Source organism: Sus scrofa, chromosome 7 (genome assembly GCF_000003025.6).
Source record: "Sus scrofa isolate TJ Tabasco breed Duroc chromosome 7, Sscrofa11.1, whole genome shotgun sequence".
NCBI classification, from domain to species: Eukaryota; Metazoa; Chordata; class Mammalia; order Artiodactyla; family Suidae; genus Sus; species Sus scrofa.
The window spans coordinates 45,823,437-45,846,924 of record NC_010449.5 but is presented as its reverse complement, the minus strand read 5'-3'; the positions used below and the strand labels follow the sequence as shown (position 1 = coordinate 45,846,924).

The window sequence follows — 23,488 nt, the reverse complement described above, 5'->3', positions numbered from 1 at the left end:
GATGGGATGAGATGAAATCATTGCAGGAACACGCGACCTTCCCCTTCATCGTGCTGGGGCTCACACGGGTGCTACGAGTTCCTAGTTCTGAAATAACAGCCTGTAAGTTTTGTTCTCAACATTCATGCTTTAGGTGGCACCATCCTCAGCATCTCAGGAAGAGGGTTCAGCCCGAACTCAGCTTTGGTTCAGGTGCTGGTGGGCAACCGGTCCTGTGAGGTCGTGAACTCAACAGAGAGGAGCATCTGGTGTGAGACCCCGCCGGCGCCCCTGCCGCCTGGTGTCCCAGCCCGCGTGGAGGTCTGGGCTGGCGGTGAGCCCTCCCCGCACCGACCTCTGCCTAGCCTGGTGGCGGGGGGCTTCACCTTCACGTATGAAGAGGCGGCAACACCAGTAGTCACTGCCACACGAGGGGAAATGACGCATCACAGCCTGAGGCTCTACGTGGAGGGACATAACCTCTCTGACTCCGTGGTCCTCCTGGGAGGCTTGAGCTGCGATCTGGAGCCCCAGCTTCTCGTGGGCAACACCAGCCTGTCTGCATGCACCTTTCCTCTTGGCAGTTTGGAGGCAGGCACCTATCCTCTCCAAGTGCGGCAGAGGCAGATGGGGTTTGCTGACCTGCCTGCGGGGTCCCAGAAATTTGTGGTGACACCTCAGATAACAGCCCTTTCCCCAACACACGGATCTACTTGTGGAGGCACTGTTCTCACGGTGATCGGCTCAGCTTTCAGCTCCAGCCGGAGGTCCGTTCAGGTTGACCTTTCGGGTCCTTACTCCTGTGTGATTTTGAGTTTAGGGGACCAGACCGTCCTCTGCCGGATCACTCTGTCGGATGACCCCTTGCCTGGTGCCTCCTTCACCCTGAACGTCACCGTCCTGGTTAACGGGCTACCTAGCGAGTGTCTGGGGAACTGCACCCTCTCCCTGTGTGAAGAGACAACCCCTGTCCTGGATGCCTGGACTGTGAACATCAGTGGGTCTCTGACCACAGTGCTGATTAGGGGTCAGAGGTTAGGCATCACAGCCAAAGCGCCAGTGGTGTTGGTGGATGATCTCCTGCTTTGCACTGTAACTTTCTTTAATACAAGCCACATAGCCTGCTGGATAAGTGACTTGGCCCCAGGACCCCACTCTCTGTCCATTTTCCATGCAAGATATGGGTATGCTTGTTCGGGTAACATTTCCAGACACTTTGACATTTTGCCTCGAGTGTTTCATTATTTCCCCAAGAATTTCAGCCTGCATGGTGGAGGCCTCTTGACCATGGAGGGCACAGCCCTGAGGGCACGGAACACCACCCTAGTCTCTGTTGGCCGGCAGGCCTGCCTGACCCTGAACCTCAGCTCTGATCTCATCCAGTGCTCTGTGCCTGCAGGGAGCGGCTCTGTTGCTCTGGACCTGGAGGTAGATGGTCTTTCATACCAGGTGGGCGTCATACATTACAGCCATGCCTTCACCCCCAAACTGCTCTCTGTTTCTCACACTGATGATACCTTAACCTTGCTGGTAGCTGGGATCTCAGACTCTTTGAACGTTGACATTTTTATCGGGGTGTCCCCCTGTGTGGGTGTTTCTGGCAACCATACGGTTCTCCAGTGCCTGGCCCCGCCCCTTCCCGCTGGGCGGTACCAAGTCCGAGGTTATGACCACTCCAGAGGCTGGGCCTCATCAGACCTGGTGTTGGTGTCCAGAGTGACCATTACAGCAGTGACCGAGAACTTTGGTAAGTCAACCAGGGAAGGCAGAGAGAGCTCTTGTTTTGTCAGCGGGTTAACAGCTACTGTCACTACCCTAAGGGGCAGGAGATGCACCTGAAGGAGAGAAGGCAAGAGAAGCCTGCTGGCCTCTGACAGCCTGAGCTTCTTCCTCACACTTTGTCCTGCTCCATTTCTGAGGCTTTGTTTTTCATCCAGGAGATTGTGCCTATTCTCTAAGTGTTTGATTGTATTTTAATTTGATGCATTAAGCTGCTTTAATTTGCGTTTTAAATGAAATAAGGCCATTTGTAAGAGCTTATAATTTGATCAAGTAGAGCATAAATGCCTTCATCTATTTTTAGACCTACATGCCAATTTGAATGATTTTAAACTTATTAAATATGATTAATTTTTATCATTTTGTACTATTTCACAGACGAATTCAGACTCCACCAGGATCAGGCCAGTTGCGCAGTGTGATGACATTGGTTGAACTTTCTCCCCTTTTAGATATACAACCATTTGCCTTGTTTTCTTCTGATGATGGTTTGGGTTTCTGTTCCCTTCATGTCTTACTACACTTGAGAAGCTCACACATGATTGTGATGCAGAAAGTTTAGAGGAAATTATGGAAGCAGGATCTGAGACTGAGGAAGTCTGAACCCAGATACTTCTTAGAACAGTGTGCCCAGCCTCAGCGGGGTGGGATGCTTAGGGGATTGGGGTTTGGTCCTGAGTCTGTCTCTGTCTTAACTGGGGGATTTTTTTCTTTTTTTTTTGATGGCCATGCCCATGAAATGCAGAAGTTCCTAGGCCAGGGATCGAACCTGTACCACAACAGCAACCCGAGCTGAAGCAGTGAAAATGCTGGGTCCTTAACCCACTGAGCCACAAGGGACCTCCAGCTGGGGACTTTTTATTATTGTTGTTATTATTATTATTTTTGTCTTGTCTTTTTAGGACCATACCCATGGCATATGGAAGTTCCCAGGCTAGGGGTCGAATTGGAGCTGTAGTTGTTGGCCTACACCACAGCCACAGCCATGTGGGATCTGAGCCACGTCTGTGATCTACACCACAGCTCACAGCAACGCCAGATCCTTAACCCACTGAGCGAGGCCAGGGATCAAACCTGCATCCTTATGGATGCTAGTCAGATTCATTTCCACTGAGCTACAACAGGAACTCCAAGCTGGGGAACTTTTTTAAGCCTCAGCTTCCTTATTTGCTAAAAGGTTTTGGGCTGGGTGCTCCCCACATCTCCCTTTTCTATCCCTCAGATTTCATGATGTTTATGGTAAGAAAGCAGGGGTATGAAATACACCCAAGCAGAAAAAGTGTCAGGTGGCTGTGTAAGTGCCACCTGGCCTTGATGTGCAGGCAGAAGCTGGACCTCTCTCTCAGTGTGGACCAGAGATCTCTGCACATCTGAGATCTTAGCCGATGTTTTCCTTTATTGGTTCTCAGACTGAAGCAAAATGTGTTGTCTGTTAAGAACTGTTAAAATTTTACCCATCAGACAGGCTCTCTTCCTACATGGTTAGGTAGGCATGTAAACCAGGGCACTATTATTTTGGAGAGAGATTTGCACTAAAAATTTACTTTCCCTTTGACCCATTGATTCCACATCTAAGGAACTTCCCCAGTTGTACTCATATAAGTGTCTAGTTCACTGCAGCCTCATTAATGATAGCAAAAGAGAAAGTATGGAAATTTCAATCAATAGAAAAATTGCTCAATAAATTATGGCAACTCACATAGTGAAATTCTAAGTGGCAATTAAAATGATGAGCTAGATCTATACATACAGACTTGGAATGATGTTTATCTCTACTTCTAAATAAAAACTTTGTAGAAAATTGGTACAACATTGCGAATCATATAAAAAACTTTGAAATGTTGTAAAATAATATATATAGGATGATCGAAAATTCTAGAAGGAGTCACAAGAAACTCTATGTGGCTACTTCTGGGGAGTAGGAAAAGTAGTTGGGGGCTGTTTTACTTTCATTTTATACTCTTCTGGATAAAATGTTTAAGAACTATAAATAAGCATTACTTTTCTGCATACAAATTGTTACATTTTTAATAGGTTGTTGAATATGATTGGAATTTGACAGAACAGGGTCTCCAGGCTTCAGAGATGAGTGAAAAGAAATTGAGGAAACCAGGATCCAAGGCCAACTGTGTGGACTCTGGAGGGAATTAAAAAAAAAAAAATAGCAGGCAGCAAGGGAGCATGGGTTTGAGTTTTGAGTAAAGAAAGAGAGATTTGCCTCTAGAGTCGTGAACTTGTCATTTTGTCTTTAAAGGCTGTCTGGGTGGAAGGCTTGTGCATGTGTTTGGAGCAGGATTTTCCCCCGGGAACATCTCAGCTGCCCTGTGCGGTGCTTCCTGCCAAGTCTTGGCTAACACGACAGTGTCTGCCTTCAGCTGTTTGGTTCCGCCCCTGGATGGTCAGTAAAAATGCTGGATTCATTTTTTAAAGAGTGTATATGAACATGATCTTTTTTGATTAACTCCATTTTGGGGGGTAATTAATGCTGTATTGATCCTTAATTTTCCTCTGTGTTCCTGGAGCTGGGGAGTAAAACATTCCCCACTCTCCATCTAAAATGGTAGTGAGAGGAGTTCCCATCGTGGCTCAGCAGTTAACGAACCCGACTAGCATCCATGCGGATGGGGATTTGATCCCTGGTCTTGCTCCGTGGGTTAAGGATCCCACGTTGCTGTGGCTCTTGCACGTAGGCTGGCAGCTACAGCTCTGATTGGACCCCTAGCCTGGGAACCTCCATATGCTGCAAGTGCGGCCCTAAAAGGACAAAAGACAAATAAATAAGTAAATAAGTAAATAAATAAATAAATAAATAAAGTGGTAGTCAGATTTGGGGACCACCTATTATAAAATGCTTTGTAATAGTTTTTGACCTATTAATGGCTATGAAAAATGTATCCCCTGTGTTCTTGACTGGGGTCACATGGTAGTAGAAAAAGTGGCTTCTGGGTTGTGGATACTAGTTTCAGTGACAGCCTAGGCATCATGCAGCACATAGGCTCTGGGTCTTGTTCTGAGATGGGGCTGCTGAACTGTCTGCCTCTGGAAGTACTAGCGGAGGGACTCAATCATCAAGCTGATACCTCTTGCCTGTTGGCTTAGGATGCTCAGATCTTGAATGTTCTAATAGGAGAAAAGGCCAACGTTAACATTATCCTCTGATTCTGTAATGTCCAGGTAATTACCTGAGCCCTTACTCAGTGAAATGTCACGGTCTCTCACTGCTTTAAGCTTTGTAACCATCATGTAAATTGTGGCATGGGAAGCCCTGTCTTTGTGGGGTGGAGGGTTTAGAATGGAAGGTGCAAAGCTCCAATAGTTCCATGATGGGGCTCACAACATGTGATAATTACCCACTGAGCTTCAGAAAAAAAAGTCTCAGGGCATGAAATTGCCATTATCACGATAGGACAAGCTAAGCCAGGTGATTACCTGGTTTGTATAGTCATAGATCTTGTACCTGTGCATGTAAAAACCATTTGTACACATATTTTCTGTATAATGCTTTAAATTATAGTCCTAATTTATGTCTGCAACGTGAATGTGGGTGAGTGATTTACAGTGATAAAAGTATCACTTCACCTAAGCTTGGACAAAAATTCCATGACGGATAATACTGCTGTGATGGAAATTTATTGCATTGTCAGACTAGAAAGAGGAGCCGGGGCAGGGCGGGGGGAACAATCCTTGTTCAAAATACTAGAAATTAAGTTTCCTATTATCATCATATATATAAGCAGAACATTATAGAAATATCTTCCACTTAAGATTCCACAATAGGAAACTTGGGCTGAAGTAGAAAATTTAAGTTTAAGATGGCTGTTTCATTTTCCGTTCTAACTTCTGTGCATAAAACTGTCCTGGTTTAGGGTACGTGCAAAATTAATATTTGATGAAAGAATAAATAAGGGAATTGGGAAATGGTAGAAACATAGTCAAGACTCCCCATTTCTAAGTCCTAGTATTTAAAAAATACTGCTACAGTTTTTTTTTTCCCTTGGGGTTTCACGTGGACACTGCTTAAATTAATCAACTTTGGAAGCCTTTTGGTGTTATTTTAAGACATTTAGCTTAAACTAGAAGTACAAAATAAAAACCAATTACATTTCAGAATCAGATAAATTGTGTAATTGGAAGCTTTATAACTCATAATAGAGGAATAATATAAATTTTTATATTTTTAAAGATTTGATTATATTTAGAAAAAGACTTCAAAGTTCCTTAATTTTTAAAGAGAAAATGAGGGGGACGCTGTAACTCTTACCATTGCCACTAGGTGACAGCAAACACTCATTGATTGTGCAAGGGCCACTCATTTACTCTAGGGAAATGAATAATTTGACTTATTTTCCTCTTTTATTGAAAAACAAGTCTTTTAAAAGACTTTTAAGTACAGTGTCTAAAGATGAAGAGGAACTTGTGAAATCTAACTCCACTGGTTTCTTAAGATTCAGGATGGAAATTGAACCCCTGAAACTGGATAAAACTTTTTGAGTATATGATCGTGCATTTAAAAAAAAAAAAAATTTATGGCCACACCCACGGCACATGGAAGTTCCCAGCCTGGGGGTTGAATCTGAGCCACAGACACAACCTATGCCACAGGTGTGGTAACACCAGATCCTTTAACCCACTGTGTTGGGCTTGAGATCAAACCCATGCCTTCGAAGCGACCCAAGCTGCTGCAGTCAGATTTGGCACCACAGCGGGAACTCCTGCACTTTTTTCCTAGAAAGTAGATTTATGATGCACATCAGATTGTCAAAGGGGTGTGTCTCAGAAATTGAAGAAAATTCTCATAATTCCCCTGCTTTCAGATAGGATTGAATAGTACTGATTTCGTTAAGAATCTGTTATATTTTAAAAGATTTCTCACCAGGGGCTTTGCAACCCCTGCAAGTTTCACAAATGCCCTTCTCAGAAAAATCTCCCCTTTTACCTCATTAACACTCCCTGCTCAACTTTTTTCAACCTTAATCAACTGGCAGCCCTTGGGAAAGCTGAATAATTTTGGTCCTTCCAACCCAGTGGTTCTCAGTATTATTCTTGAGAATTATAAAAAATATTTTTATTACTGGAACAGTAACAGCAGCAGCCCCTGGGAATTTGTTAGAAATGCAAATTCTTGGGAACTAATGAGTCAGAAACTTTCCAACAAATAAACATTTTGGCATTTCTCTTCTGAAATTCTGGAGTATAATCTGTAAATATATGTGCTATACACTTGAAACTAATATCATATTGAAATCAACTCTACGTCAATAAAATCTAGGAAAAGCGGGATCTCTCAAAAAGTCCTTTTGCTGCCTTTGGTGTCACTTATCTTTGCTTTCCCCCAAACTGTACTTCTAACAAAAGAGGAATTTTATTTTTTCATATGATGAGTTGCTACAGCATCTTGTCAGTGAAATGAATACTCTGTTTAAAATCAGCAAGATCTTTGATCTTTTGGTTTCCTGCACCTATTTCTTGAATTATCCCACATGACTTCTTCATGGAAACTTTGACTTTTCCACGAGGCATGAAAAGCTAAAGTGATTAAGGTCACATGGCTATTTCGTGGCAGAACCTTGAGGAAAATGCATGGATTCTGATCCCCAGCGCTGGGCGCTTTTCATAATCCACCTTGCCAATTTGCATCCACCTAACCACCCATAATGAGTTCATTATTTTATAGGTGGTAAGCCTGTTTTGATTTGCCCTAGGGCTTACTAACTGGAAGGTTCTCCTGTTTCCCCTATCCATTTGAGAGTCTTACTTGCCAGGTATTTTAATTGCTGTAACTCTTTAGGAATGCAGTCACCGAGAACCTACTGTGTGTAGGTGCTTTGGGATGCACTAGCAACAGCAGTACTATTAGTTTAGGAGAGAATAATGGAAACCCTCTCACATACTTTTCTCACTCACTCCTCGTAGCAGCCCTGGGATGTAGACAGGTGTCAGTTTCAAGCCCACAGTCCTTGATAACATGTGCTACTCACCTACACAAACACACTAGGTGCAGAGGTAGAAGGCTAGAGACAATTTTTCTTTTCTATTTTATTAGTGTTTTCAGGCAGAGCCACTCCTCAACCATCTCACCTAGATAGAGACTTGCTCATCTTCTTGTTAAAGATTATTGCCAGGCTGCCCTGCTGATGTTTTTCATGTGTCTCATGACCTCAGGGTCAAAGGGCTTCCAATCCTTGCTTTTTTTCTTTATAAAATGTTAATAGCCATAACTATATGAGAATGGAGAACTTGTGTTTATCAAGAGATTCCCATAGGAGTTCCCATCATGGCTCAGTGGAAACGAATCTGACTAGCACCCATGGGGATGTGGGTTTGATTCCTGGCCTCACTCAGTGGGTCAAGGATCCGGTGTTGCCATGAGCTGTGGTGCAGGTTGCAGACATGGCTCGGATCTGATGTTGCTATTGCTGTGGCTGTGGTGTAGGCAGGTGCCTATTGAAAAGGTAATATATTGTAAATAGGTAAATAGGTAAATATATTGTAGTACTTTCACACAATGTAGTGTGGAAGAGCAGAGCAAATGTTTGAACAACTTTTGTGAATGGTAATATGGCTAAGTCTCAAAAATGTAATATTGAGTGAAGAAAGCAAGTCCAAGAATATTATGCCATATATTCTATTTTATTAAGTTCAAAAAGAAGTAAAACTCAACAGTCTCCTATTTGAATACAAACCCATGTGAGAAAACTATTTCAAAAATGCAAGTGGTTGTGTCTGAGAATAAGGAGGGAGAGGGAGGGAGAGGGGAGACTTAGCAAACAGCACACAGATTCGAGACTGTCTCAACTGTATTAGACCTCTTGTTGGCTGACCTTTCTCTTGCATTCACATGAGTTTTTCTGATCCTGATGATTCATATTTTATAAAAACATGACATATTCTTCTGTATGTATTATAAATGCTTTATACTTTTTTTTTTCTTTTTTCTTTTTTTTTTTTTTTCTGTAACAGCTGGACCCGCAGCATATGGAATTTCCCAGGCTAGGGGTCTAATCGGAGCTGTAACTGCTGGCCTGCACCACAGCCACAGCAACGCCAGATCTGAGCCGCCTCTGCAAACTACACCACAGCTCATGGCAATGCCAGATTCTTAACCCATGGAGTGAGGCCAGGGATCGAACCCTCATCCTCATGGGTACTAGGGTTCTTTACCGCTGAGCCATGATGGGAACATCCATAATAAATTTTTCAAGAAGAGTCAAAGAGTAACTTTATTTTCCTCTCGGTCAAGGGATGGCACATGGACTTGGCTTATGGAACCCTTTCAGGACTTCACTTCTTTCTGTGGTTATTACCTAACCCAGTGGTGACCATTCCTTGCAGTGTCCTTGGCTTTCCTGTGTGGCCTGAGGCTAGAGGAGGAGGACTGTGTGGCCTCCAGCAGCAGCTACGTGCAGTGCGATTTGACGGTCACTGTGGGGACAGAAAGGCTGCCCGAATCATGGCCTTACTTCTACATGTGCGGAGAGAGTTCCAGATGCCTCTTTGTCCAAGATCATTGGACAGAGTCAGTCTTTCCTTCGCTCTCAGGCCTTCTCATCAGGTAACACCTTCCTTTCCCTCTCTGACCTTCCCCACAGATGCAGGGCTGGTGGATTGATAGAATTATCAGAAACTTCAGGCTGGGTGGACACAGCCCCAGGGCCAAGGCTCTGGTCAGAGGGATCCTTCCATTGTGGATTCCAGCCAGCCTGCATATCAAAGCACCTCCCGTCTTTTCAAGTGTTCAAGAGAACATCTGAAAAATCTGCCCAGTAAACAGCCCGCTTTGTTCTTGCTTAGATTTTAATATTTATCTTCCGATCCAAAGCAACATCTGGTGAATGCCAATGGGGAGAAAGATTAGACATTATGAAAAACAGAAGGCTCTTCCCCCCTTCCCTTTTCTTTTCTTTCCAAACAGATTCACAAGTATGAGGGGAAAAAAAAAAAAAAAGTCAGGGAGAAATCCAGCAGATTGTACGATGTTTATTCAAAAAAAGGGGGCAGGCATGGAGGAAAGACTGTAGAGCTAGGATTTAGAAGCCATGAGCTTATAAGGATTTTTTTGAATTTAACACACACACACACACACACACACACACACACACACTCATAAATACCACAACCTCCCAGGTAAAATCTCCTTTTCTAAACAGGTTTTTTTAAAAAGGGTGGCCATGCCAGTCACTCTGCAGGCTCTTCATTTCTGAAAGCATCTCCTTTTCCGTGAAGGGTGATAGTTCAGTGCTGAAGGTAGCCCTGTGTCCTTCTTTATTCCTTAGCTAGAGAGAGTGGAGACATCTGGTTATTTAAAGAAGGCCCATCTCCCCATTAAAACACAAAACAAAACAAGATAGGTCACCCAGAGTGAAAGTGAGAACCAGCCCCGTTCATGGCAGTTGGATTTTTGATGTCGTGAGACAGCCGGTGTTTGGTGTGCATTTGCCACCAGGGATTTGGGTTTAGTTAGAGGAAGAGTGGGCTCTTTGGGGTTGTTCTCAGGAGAAGCGAGAACCATGCTCAGGTCTCATAGGAAATGGGGGCTGGTGGTGGTGCTCAGGGGAACCTGGATCTCAGCTCACAGTTCCTGGGTACCAACACGTATATGTCAGCCACTCTGGGCTCCCCGGAATCTGACAACTTTATCTTAATTCCCCAACTGTTCCTTGGAGTTCTTCTCTGCCCTTCACTCAGGAGGTAACTGAAGCAGCTGTGCTCAGAACCCAATGACATTTTCGCTCTTGCCTATGAATATCATTGGACAATGTGTTCTAAGAACATAATTCCTCATATTCTGATCAGTAATTTCACTTCCAGGACTTTGGGAAAGCACTTAGAAATACGTCATGTGAAGTTTTAAGTATAATAACAAAAACAGTTGAAGCAAGCGTTTAGTAATGAAGAAGGTATCTGACTGATAATACACAAAGAAACTTTGAAAAATCACAATGTAAAATATTTAAGCAAAGAGGGAAAGGCAACATATTGAGGCCTGAAAGGGGTAGGTCACAAAATAGCACATCAGTGTAATCCTGATGGTGTTTATAGGCACGTGTCTGCTCACACATACAAAGCATGATTGGGAAAAAGGCCAGAAGGATGTAGTTGCTGATGCTGGTGGTGCCTATCCCTAGAGGGTTGGAGGGATGACAATGCTTATGTTTTTGAGTAACTTATGTTCTTGAATGTTCATGTAATTTTTAGTGAACGTGTATTAATTTAATAACCAGAAAACACATAAAATATACATAAGGCATTAGGAAAGTCATGTGCTAAATGGCTTACCTCAGTTCCTTTCCTCTTAATTTTATGTTTGTTAACCCAAAGAACTACTTTCCAGGATCTTTGCAAGGAACCCATTTCCATTAAATCCTTTATGCACCTACTTACCACTGTGAATTTGATGTCATTTGGCAAAGGTAGACATTCATATCTGCAGCAAAAATATGCCTGGTCTGTCCATCCATCCATCCAACCATCCATCCATCTATCCAACCATCCATCCAGTATTTATCAAGTGCTTCCTATGTTCTAAGTACTGTGCCAGGAGCTGGTGAGTAAGATGCAAAGTCACTGTCCTTAAGGGTAGAGGAGGAGGCCAGACTATAAACAAGATGACAACATGTTGTGATAAAGGCTATAAAGTGGAAGAAAACAATAGAGACTACTTTTTTTTGATTCTTGTTTTTGTTTTTATTTTAAATTTAGTTATTATTATTTAAAAATTGAATTATATTTGATTTACAATGTATTTGTTTCATGTGTACAGAGTGATTCAGTTATACATACACTTATATATACATGTTGAATTATACATACATACATGTGTGTATATATATGCATATATATGTATAATCTTTTTCAGATCCTTCTCCCTTATAGATTATTACAAGATACTGAGTAGAGTTCCCTGTGCTATATAGTACATCCTCGCTGTTCATCTATTTTATACATAATTGTGTGTGTGTGTGTATATATATGTGTGTGTGTATATATATATATAAATAGCCCAAGCTTCTAATTTTTCCCTCCCCGGCCCTCTTTTCCCTTTGATAACCGTGTGTTGGTTTTCTGTGTCTGTGAGCCTGTTTCGGTTTTGTAAATAAGTTCTTTTGTATCTTTTTTTAGATTCCACAAATAAGTGATCTCATATGATATTTGTCTTTCCCTGTCTGGCTTACTTCACTTTGTATGATAATCTCTAGTTCCATCTATGGTGCTGCAAAGGGTTGACTTCTATTCTTTTTAATGGCTGAGTAATATTCCATCATATATAGTGATTTTATATATATACACACATATATATATGTATATACATAAGCACACACCACATCTTTATCCATTCCTCTGTCAGTGGACATTTAGTTTGCTTCCACGTCTTCACTATTGCAAATAGCCCTGCAGTGAAGATTGGGGTGCATGTATCTTTTTGAATTACAGTTTTCTCTGGATAGATGTCCAGGAGTGGGATTGATGGATTGGCTTGGAGGAGGCTTGAAGAAGCGTCTTTCAAGCTGAACTAAGGACACGTGTCATTCTGGTGAGACAGGCAGTGGGGGCAGCAAGTGCAAAGGACCCATCAGGTTTCATGAACTGTCAGAGGCCAGAAGGTCAGGAAGAGAGTAGGAAGGAAGGAGAGCAGCTCGAGGTGACCTTGAGAGGTATCAAGGCCTGAAGCCCATAGTCAGGAGTTTAGAATCCAATCTAAGAGCAGCTTAAGTACCTTTCTAAAGTCACACAGTCAAGCCTGGGCAGTGTCAGGGCTGAAACCCAAGGCTGAACTTCACAGGGTCCTCAGCACAAGGCTGTGCCATCAGCATCAGCAACAAGAGCCTTGGCCGGGATGTGCTGGTCCGGGAGATTTGAAACACAGGAGACACAGGCTAAGCAAGGGAGAGAGAATGAATGCTTGTGTTTTTATTGCCCATCCTATAGTGTCCACACAGGAGATTACCTGCTTGCTTTTGGATCTGATAAGACACACAGAAAGAGCAATAGATTGGGACTCAGTTTCTAGAACTTTCTTTGCTGTCATTTGGACCAAATATCTTTACCACATTTTCTCAAAATAAACATTTGTGTGCATGCATGTGTGTGTGTGTGTGTGTGTGTGTGTGTGTGTGTGTGTGTGTGCCTATCTAGTTCATCTGTATCTGTGCATCTCTAGCTGTACACATATATCTATATTTAAATCTGTTCAACTGCATTCCTTGATTTGTAAGGTGATTGTGGTGGAAAACATGGCATGGTAATTATTAAGAAACTTTGAAATATTGCAAATGTTAGTCTATTTTTGATATCCTGGTGTCTCTGCTCATCTTGATGGCTTTTTAATGAAAAAAATTGCTTGTGAGATCATCAAGGACAAAAACTCCAAGAAATATGAGCTAAAGTTTGTAAACAAGTCTAAGCTACCAGAAAGGAATTTTAACCCTTTCAGAGCAAGAAGAACATGGTTTTTTTTTTTCCCACTTTCTTCCCATTGGGAAGTGGCCCGATGTCTCCTGGGGAGACCCAGGACAATGAGTGGCCAAATCAGGGCTGCCACAGCAGCTGAGCCTAGGCTCGACATCACAGAGGTGGAAGAGGAGGTCAACCCTTCCACACCATGGTCACTAGTCTTTCCTGGGAAGATCAAGAGCCCCACAGGGACATCTGCTTCTTCTGTCTTGGGCCTGTGAATCTGGGGAACAGACTTTCTTCTCCTGGAACATCCTGGAATGCCAGAGATTCTTGTTACAGTTTGAAGAGATACCATCTATTGGAAGACTTGCTGAAGGAATGAGCTTTGTTTAGTTGCCCTGGGACTGGGTCATCTGGAGCATCCTTTAGATAGCAGGTGGTCTATATTGTGTTTCTGGAATCATTAGTAAAATGGAGCAACCCACTCTGGGCTAGAGGGCATTGCTATAGGCTGACGAAAGGAGGGTGTGGTGACTTGCCCCATTTCACTCTAACCTTTGCTGACAAAGAGCCTAGAAAGGGCAGGAGAAGGCTGGTGAGGACGTGAAAGCCCAAGACCAAGAAAGGTTGTAAAGAAAGTCGGCTGTCCCTTTCTTTGAGTTTAAGTCTGTATCCCATATCATCACACTGTCAGTACAAAAAACTTGCTCATGTGAGTGAAGATCAACTACTGGAAATGAGATTGAGAGGGGGCCATTCCACAGAGAGGGGTGATGGGCAGATATGCTTTCACTTGCCTGAAAAGCAGAATAGGGGAATTCTGGAAATGTTCAACTAAGTTTGTGTTATCCCTGACAAAATTCTAGAATGAATTACTAATCAGATGATCTGTGAGTCTTGAGAAATGGAAGGAGCCACCTGGGAACCAATTCATGAAAAATGAGATAGTGTGGGAAACCACTTTCACTTCCTTTCTGGTGGCTTTGTAAGAGATTCTGATCTCTTAAACTATTCCAGCAACTCTCTAGCCTGACCCCTGGTAGCAAAAGAAAGTCTAGTTGCAAAGTCCAAAGTGCCCTGCCATGAGCATCAGGTTGCTTTGAAGTTAGGTGTTTTATTTGGAACATTCATGCAACTTTTGCATTCTATTCCACAACATATCCATATTTATTTAAATATTAAATTACAGTTTAATTAAAAGTTAAGTTGCTTGGCTTTTCCTTTCTGAATCCTGGAGTGCAATCGACATGCCGGGAGCACATGCTGTATTTTTTTCCTGTGGCTTTGTCCACTCCCGGATGATGGCTCAGCAGAATGAATGTGTAGCTAAGTTAGAGGCTCAGGTTCACAACACATCTGGGCAATGGGTCCACATCAGTGAGATGACCCGAACCACAACAAATGTAAATTCCCACATTGACATTTCAACAATAATACCACCAACATCGCTATCACCTAAAACTAGAACAAGAGCCGACTTTATCAAGCACTTCCTGGTGCCAGATTCTGTCCAAATCCTTTTGTAGGCTTTATTTTGCTCTACTGCCCATCTCTCTCCCCCCCCCCCCACTTTAAAACAGGTACTTGATGATTAGTAACTTCATTTTATCACTGTGGAAACCAAAGTTTAGAAAGTCATACCTTTCCAGTATCAGATAGACGGTCAGTCTCTGCCTGGGGATTCAAATCTAGCTGGTTGGCTTCCAAGCCGCACCTCTGCGTGCTCATGCTTCTCAGCAAATCAGATGAAGGAATACATGGTGGTGAAAATCCCAGGTAACTGTGGCTCTGAGACTCTTAGTTCACCACCACTTTGGTTTAAGCTTGGGGGCTACAAAATGATCGTGGTCTTGGTGCAGGGGTTGGGGTGGGCTCACGTAGAGGCAGACGATCGCCCCAGTGGTCCGTTAGGGCTGCGCGATGTTAAAACAGTCACAGACTCTAGTAGGTCTAGAAGACAGCAGTCATGTCTAGGGGGGACACGGCGTGGGGATATTTTAGCACAAACACCAGAAGATTAAGGAGATGTGGTAGTTATCCCGCTCATTATTTCTAGCAAACTGTGGGAGAAACGTTTTTGACATTGATTTGAACAAAGATGGTCTAGTTCCACATGATGGATAGTTTCTTGGGCACTGACCTTTTACCCTTCCTTTTCACTACCCTTCCTGGCCTCCCCAGGGGATCTGCCATTTTGGTGGCGATTTTCCGTCAGCTTCTCGAAACTTGAGAGTATGGTTCCAGGAGACGGGACCCCTGGATTCTCATTTTGGAGCTGCCCTACTTTGTGTGTTTTACTTTATGCAAATCCCTTGATCTCTTCGGGTTGCATTTTTTATGCCTCTACCTACGTTCCAGACCGAAATGAGATCATACATATGCAAGCGTTAAAAAGTGTAAAACATCATGTATTATTATTACCGGTAATCTTTGAGATCATTGCAACACTGCCTACGGGCAGGATTATTCTTGAATAAATATCACACCTGTTGGGGGCCATGCCCTGCAAACTCCATGCTCTCATCTCCTCTGGACCACATATTTTTAGACTTTCTGAGGCTACACTGCTGTTTTTCATTTTCAATCCAGTCTGGCTTCTCTCCTTAAAGCAAGAGGACTTTTAAAGCGAGTGGCTGATAGTATAACTGGCACATATATCGAATCTCCTTAGTCTGGGCTGTTAAGTAAGTTTAATTAATTTACTAAGTTAATGTTCCACTGCTAGCAACAGAGCCTCATTGCCATCAGCTGGGGAGAGGGAATTGAAAGCCTAAATGAGCTCATTTTTTCACAGTTGGAATTAGGGACCAGTTAGCCAGTTGTGTGGGTTTTCCAATTTCTCCATCTGCCCTGGAGGGATTCAAGCAATTCAGTCCCCCAACACTGAGTGTAAGAACAGGAAGAGGGAAGGGGAAGAGAAAAAAAAAATTTTTTTCCCAGCATTTGGTTCCATTTTTGGAACTGGAAATATTGTCTGTGCATTGCTTACTTGGTTGGGCTTGGAGAAGCTTTTGCTAATGTTCCTGATAGATCTGGAAAAGAGAAAGGCCTCAGTGAAAGATATTTACCATGTGCATTTTCATTGCAGGGTGTGCAGATAAAGGGAAAACAAATAAACAATAAAAGAATGGAAACAAAATTACAGAAATTTGCAAAATTTGACAAATGGTGGCCTGTAGTTGCCACAAGCTAATGGCTTGCAATGATTAATAAGAGTAAAAATAATTGCATTTCATTAAGATTGATGACACCCCATTTAACCTCCCCTCTCGTTTCAGCCCTAAAGTGGAAAGAGATGAAGTTCTCATCTATAATAGCTCCTGTACCATTACCATGGAAACTGAGGCAAAGATGGAGTGTGAGACGCCTAATCAGCCAATTACCGCCAAGATTACTGAGATACGGAAAAGCTGGGGCCAGAACACTCAGGTATAATCAAATCTCTTTTACAGACTGATTCAAACAGCTCAAATTAAATTTGTAATATTGTGTACATTAAAAAAACAATTTAGCCCAAATGGCAGCGATATATAATATTAAATGCTCTCCAACTTTGAGGAGCTGGTCTAATGCACAGCATCTGAATTCATACTTAACTATGGTTAATCATATATTTTCTCAAAAAATAAATGAGTGCTGCCTGGGCCCTTTTAAAGCAAATTCTGAGCAGATAATCTCAGCATTTTGTCCTGCTTTCTGTGAGCATGTTTGAAAGAAGCTCTCTGTGGTGTATTTCTCCATAAAATTAATGGCCTACAATTTAACCCAGGCCCTTCTGGAAGTTTTCCAAATCAGCCAGCCATCCTTGGTTGGTGGGATGGCTGTACCTGCTGGCCCAGCCTGTTCACCCTGGGTTCTGCAGAGCAGCGTGGAAACTTCCACTTCAGAGAGAATGACATGGAAATGAGGACCGAGGAGAGAAGAGGTCTGTCTTTCTACCCGTCATAAATCATCTTAGTCACCCCCTCCAAGTGGCTCTTCTAAGAATGTGTTCTTCAAAGTCCCCAGTGAGAGATCCCACAGCCTCCCAGGGAATTTTTGAGAACTGAAATCAGAGGGGAAGGGCTCTTTGGAAACATATCAGATAATCGTTTGCAATTCTCCAGGCTTCTCATGGTACACAGGATAAAAAATAATATTTATTGAGCATCTACTCCCTTAGGTGTCTTTCTCCTTATGAAAGCCATCCTCAGATCTTCCTCTTTCGTCTCTTTTATTGGAGCAAATGTTTATTGAGCACCTATTTAAGGGACACACACTATCCAAGATCCTCTGGTGGAGGTTGCTCTGGGGGAGCTCGAGCTGTGCTTCCTGGGTTCTCAATGCACGTTTTTCTATAACTTTTGGATTCATGCTGAAAATGCACGCAATTACAAACCACATGCTTTTTCTGTCCTTTCTAAGCTGTTCCCTGTCTGCCCTCCCCCTCCCCCTCCCCCGGGGGTCTCCCTGCCCATCCTGTCACCTCCCGGGCTTCTCATGCCCCTTTTCTGTCCCTTCAGATGGTTGTAGAGGGCTGTTGTTTCTCCCTTCATTGGGTTCCCCTCTCCCCTAGCCCCAAGGCCCCTTTTCCTTTCAACACACTGACAGCTTTAATTTGTCCTCAGCAGCTCCACCTTCCCCTAATCGCAGCCTCTTCTTCACACCCATGCCCTGTCTCAGCAGTTGGTGCAGTGATGTCTCCCCCAAGGTTTCTAGTAGGCAGTGAGATGCCCAATCAGTGTTGGATTCTGGAAAGAGAGCTGTGCTCTTCAGACTGGCTGGTGGGACAGAGAGCAAGCTTGCAGTCTTTCGGGGCTTCAATTTCTGCCTGTGTAAAAACCTGGGGGCGGAGTTCCCATGTAGCTCCTTGGGTGAAGGATCCAGCATCATCACGACAGTGCCTTAGGTTGCTATTGTGATACAAGTTTGATCCCTGGCCTGGAAATTTCCACATGCTATGGGTACAGCCAAAAAAAAAAAAAAAAAAAAAAAAAAAAAAAAAAAAAAATCCTGGGGTTGTTGCAGCGCTTCCTTGGGCAAATGCTGGTGACAGAGAGGCGGAGACAGGTGACACAGGGATTAGAGGTGGGCTTTGAGCTGGACCATTGGGGCTGGAATAGTTCACTTCTTGCTTGGGAGACCTCAGGCCATTTAACCCTTCTGTGTGTCAGTTTTACCATCTGTAAAGTGGGGATAATAATCAGGTTGGTGTGAGGATTCTGACGTGTGAGCAGCTGTGACCTGCACCTTGCACGCAGTCCACGTCCAGAGTTGGCTGCTCTTGGCCATGCTCGTTTGTTTGCTGGTCTCAGTGCTAGAAAATGAGATCGGGTCGTTTCTCCAAAGTACTTACTGCTTTGACCAGGTCATTTCACTTCTTAGATTTCATTGAATTTCTCCATCATCTCAAAGACTAATTCTGAGGTTTTTTGGAGGTCTAAATGTCTGTCATCTTTAAATATTTATACAGCATGTACTTTTTGAGTTCCAATCACGTTCGATGTCCTCTTCCAGGAAAGAAATAAAAAAAAAATAATGGGAAAGAGGTAGGGGGGTCAGTTCATCACAGTTGAACACCAGCTACTTCATTTAAGAGATGAGTTCACTGAGGTCCATTAAGAGAGGTGACCTGATAAAGGTCACACTGCTGTCATTTAGTATCATAACCCATGAGGCCATAGGTTGTCATGGAGAAAGTAAACCATTTCATCTCTAGGAATCAGAGGGCTGTGTCTCAAAACCTATGAGGCTAAAGCCAATGTCTAGGAAACTCCAGTTCAGGGATGTCTGGTTATCCCATAGATGCTGGGCAATCCGGGGACCTTAGGATACACAATTACCTTATCCAGGCCTGGGCCTAGAGAGAACGAGCACTAATAAGTGCTTAAAAAAGACTAGAATTCATAGAGTTCCCATGGTGGTTCAGCGGTAACAAACCCGACTGGTATCCATGAGGATGCTGGTTGGATCCCTGGCCCTGCTCAGTGGGTTAAGAATCCAGTGTTGCAACAACCTGCCGTGTAGGTCACAGATGAGGCTTGGATTCCAAGTTGCTGTGGCTGTGGTGTAGGCTGGCAGCTGCAGCTCCAATTTGACCCCTAGCCTGGGAATCTCCATGTGCTACAGGTGCGGCCTTAAAAAGACTAAAAAAAAAAAAAAGAAGGCTAGAATTCAGACCTCCAGCTCCAAGTAGTGCGTGGGAACCTGGAAACACCAGTTCCATGAAATGTTTATATTCTGGGATAAAGGTTTCCAGAAGTAAATACACTTATGAAAGCTGGGTTAAATACCTATATATTAACAAAAGGACTTTTGAGAACATTCAGTATGTGAATGCATAATGTAAATTTCCAGGAGGGGGCTATTGTATAGAGTATTGCCTGAAGTCGTTTGTGTGCAGAGCCCGTTATTCCCATAATTTCTTTGGGGGCTGGTGTCTGCCCTGCTGCCCTCACTTTGTGAAATGTTGCCCATGCCTCACTCGTTCCCCTACCCTCGAGGGGAGGTTCAGAGGTGGGAGAGATTCTCTTTGGATGGGGCAGTCTGCTGAGGTAAGCAGTAGCATTTGTATCATGCCAGGAAGAATGGGCAGGGTTTAGGCAGGCAGGAGTACAGAGGAAAGGCAGTTGTGGTGGAGAACCCAGTGTGCCCAAGGCACCAAAGCCAACGCCCATAGGCATAGTGGGAAGAGCATGGTGTGTGCGAAGGTCTGGAACTACCACTCGTGAGTCGTCAGTGTGGAAAGATGGGCCGGGGTCAGGTTGTAATGGCTGGTTAGGCATTTGGTCCTTTAGTTCATCAGGTGACCAGTAGTCTTTGAGGGGTCACTGTGTGGTCCCAGGTGTGCTATAGTTCCATTGGGCTGGTGGCTAGCTGAGGGGTGCCCTGGGAACCAATGGAAGAAGCTGAGAGATAAGCAAAGGAGAGTGGCAGAAGGAGTGGAGAGGTGGGGGCACACCCAACAGCTGACACTTGCTAACTGGTGTGAGACAATGTCTTCAGAGAGATTGAAAGTTAAATGTGGTAGGTAAGAACATTATGCTCCAACTTTGCACAATGATCTTGTCAAATATTTGAAATATATATACATATATAGATATATGTATGTACACACACACACACACACATACACACACACACACACACACACATCTCCATGCTCATGATTCCTGAATTGTAATCTCCAGCCCCGAACTCTTTCCTGAACTTCTGATTCCCAAACTTCACCTACTGGTATCTTCTCTTGGATTTTGAAACGACATCTTAAGTCTAACAGGTTGAACTCCTGACCTGCACTGCCACTCACCCCTGCACCCCCACTCTCCAGCACCCCCACTCCCACTATAGCCCTGAACCGAGTTGACAGCAGCTTTTCAGTTGCCCAGGCTGGGGATCATCCTTGATCTTCCAAATCCCGCATCAGGCCCATCAGGAAATCCTGTTGTTGTCTGTGCCTTTAACCTGACTGCTCTTTAGCAAGTCTTCCGTTCCCTTCTCCACCATGGCTTCCTGCTGAAGATTTCGGGGCCAGTCTCCCTGCCTCTCCTGCTGCCCCATGTCTTCAGTGTCTTCTAATGGAGCCCCAGTGATCCCTTCCAAATCTGTCCGACAATTTCACTCTTCCCTAAAACCTTCCAACGGCTCCCAGATTCTCTCTCAAAAAAGTCAAGTACTGGGAGTTCCTGTTGTGGTGCAGCAGAAATGAATCTGCCTAGTAACCATGATGACATGGGTTCAATCCCTGGCCTTGCTCAGTGGGTTGGTGATCCCGCATTGCTGTGAGCTGTGGTGTGGGTCGTAGACATGGCTCGGATCCCACAGCCACGTTGGTGTAGGCTGTGGCGTAAGCTGGTGGCTACAGCTCTGATTCAGCCCTTAGCCTGGGAACTTCCATATGCTGCAGTTGCAGCCCTAAAAAAGAAAAAAAAAAAAAAAGTCAAGTCCTTATGCCGATCTAAAGGGCCATCTCTGTGCCACTTCCCCTCCTCCAGCTCCTCTCTGGCTTTACCTCACCTGTACCAGCTCTGTTTAGGCCCATCAGCTCCTTGCTGTTCCTGTAACATGCCAAGCCCACTCTCATACTGAAACTTTTGCCTCTGCTCTTCCTTCTGCTTAGAATACTCTTCCTCCTCCATCTTCTTTATTCTGAAGTATAATTGATTACAGTATTGCATCAGTTTCAGGTGTAGAGCAAAGCGATTTGGTTATACATAGATATATTCAGTTTCTTTTCCATTATAAGTTATTACAAGATATTGAATATAGTTCCCTGTGCTTTACAGTATGTCCTTGTTGTTTATCTATTTTATATATAGTGGTGTGTAGCTGTTAATCCCAAACTCCTAATTTATCCCTACCCCCTGCTATCCCCTTTAATAATGATAAATCTGTTGTAATGATAAATTTGTTTTCTATGAGTCTATTTACGCTTTGTAAACAAGTTCATTTGTATCATTTATAAAGATTGCACATGTAAGTGATACAATATTTGTCTTTCTCAGTCTGACTTATTTCACTTAGTATGATAATTTCTAGGTCCATCCATGTTGCTGCAAATGGCTTTATTTTGCTCTTTTTCATGGCTGAGTAGTATTCAATTATACATATATACTGCATCTTCTTTATCCATTCACTGTTCATGGACCTTTCCATTGCTTCCATGTCTTGGCTATTGTAAATAGTGCCGCTATGAAGATTGGGGTGCGAGTATCTTTTCAAATTAGGGTTTTCGTTTTTTTCAGGTATATACCCAGGAGTGGGATTGCTGGATCATATAGTAGCTCTATTTTTAGTTTTCGAAGGAACCTCTATTATGTTTTCCATAGTGGCGACACCAATTTACAGTCCCAGCAACAGTACTGGAGGGTTCCCTTTTCTCCACACCCTCTCTAGCATTTATGATTTGTAGACTTGTGTTGATGGACATTGTGACGGTGTGAGGTGACACTTCATTGTAGTTTTGATTTGCATTTCTCTAATAATTACCAATGTCGAACATCTTTTCCCCTCCCTTTTCAAGTACCATCCTCCGCTTGAACTTTTTATTGAAATGTTATACTTCCCCAATGAAGTCTACCCTTCCCATCCTGTCTAAAGTTGTACCCCAGGGCTGCTCACTCGGTATATTACACTTGTAATTTTCCTAAGTCTGTTCTATTTTTCCCTTTGCCCTTATCACCTGCTAACATGTTTCATATAATACTAGTTTATTATGTTTATAGTTTAGTGTCTGGCGTTTCTTGCTAGAATATGATTTCCAAGAAGGCAGAAATATTTGCCTGCTTTGTTCGCTCTATGTCCAAAGTGCCTAGAACAGAGGCTGACTCAATTGTACAAATGAACAATACTGAAATATAAAAAATGCAGTTAGAAGAAGCCTTCTCACATGTTGCCTCTCTAATCCTAACCCCCTGAAGATTCTGTCTGAAGGGACACACACACACACACACACACGCACAGAGGTACTGGCGTATGTACACTCATTTGCACACAAAGATGTTATTGTGTCATTTATATTGTTCTTCAACTTATTGTTTTGTTTTGTTTTGTTTGTCTTTTTGGGGCTGCATATGGAGATTCCCAGGCTAGGGGTCTAATTGGAGCTGTAGCCGCTGGCCGACACCACAGACACAGCAATGCCAGATCCGAGCCGTGTCTGCGACCTACACCACAACTCATGGCAATGCCAGATGCTTAACCCACTGAGCAAGGCCAGGGGTCGAATCTGCAACCTCACGGTTCCTATTTGGATTCATTTCCTCTGCCCCACGATGAGAACTCCTGTTCTTCAACTTATATTTTTATAAAACCTAGTGGCACTCTCAGATAGAAGCGCCTAGAAAAGAGGAAATTTGCTTTGTCACTGTTTGCCAAAGCTTAGAATTTTGCGTAATACACCAGAAGATCCCATTCAAAATTACTAACTATGTGAGTGGATTTATAAATTAATGAGTGCATCATCTTTCCATTTTAGCACAGGTACATTTTTCCCTTCTTCAGAAGACATTGGTTAGACTTACTATGTATCACTGTGGTACACTGAAACAGGAGAAAAGGTATTAGAAAAAGAAAAAAATTTCAAAGAGTGCTGGAAAACACAATAAGGTGCCATTAGACCAACAGAGGTTTTGAGGCATTTCTGAAGGGCAAAGAGCAAAACGGCTTAGGTGGGTAGAGAAATCACAGAGGAGTAAGCACAATGCAAAGCCAGTTTAGAGAAAACTGATAGAAAGAATCAGCTAGCCTTTTCAGTGGAGCCGTGGGAGAGATTTGAAGCTTGAGCATCAGAGAGGGCAGGTATCAGGATGACTAATGAAAGGGTTGCTTGGAGGAACTGCTAGGGCCAGTTTGCCTC

The 23,488-nt window shown here is 43.3% G+C and overlaps 1 protein-coding gene across 10 annotated transcripts in view; it reads left to right on the top strand.

The window, feature by feature from the left end:
* Nucleotides 1-23,488, top strand: part of PKHD1 (PKHD1, fibrocystin/polyductin) — a 477,788-nt gene that overhangs the window by 78,217 nt on the left and 376,083 nt on the right. For all 10 annotated transcript variants that reach the window (XR_002345756.1, XM_021098821.1, XM_021098820.1 and 7 more), the window contains 4 exons: nt 134-1,726; nt 4,013-4,156; nt 9,091-9,310; nt 16,431-16,581. Coding sequence is in view for 9 of the 10 variants with exons in the window: in XM_021098821.1 (XP_020954480.1) it covers nt 134-1,726; nt 4,013-4,156; nt 9,091-9,310; nt 16,431-16,581 (2,108 nt within the window). In the remaining variant the exon portion in view is untranslated. The remainder of the gene's footprint in view (nt 1-133; nt 1,727-4,012; nt 4,157-9,090; nt 9,311-16,430; nt 16,582-23,488) is intronic.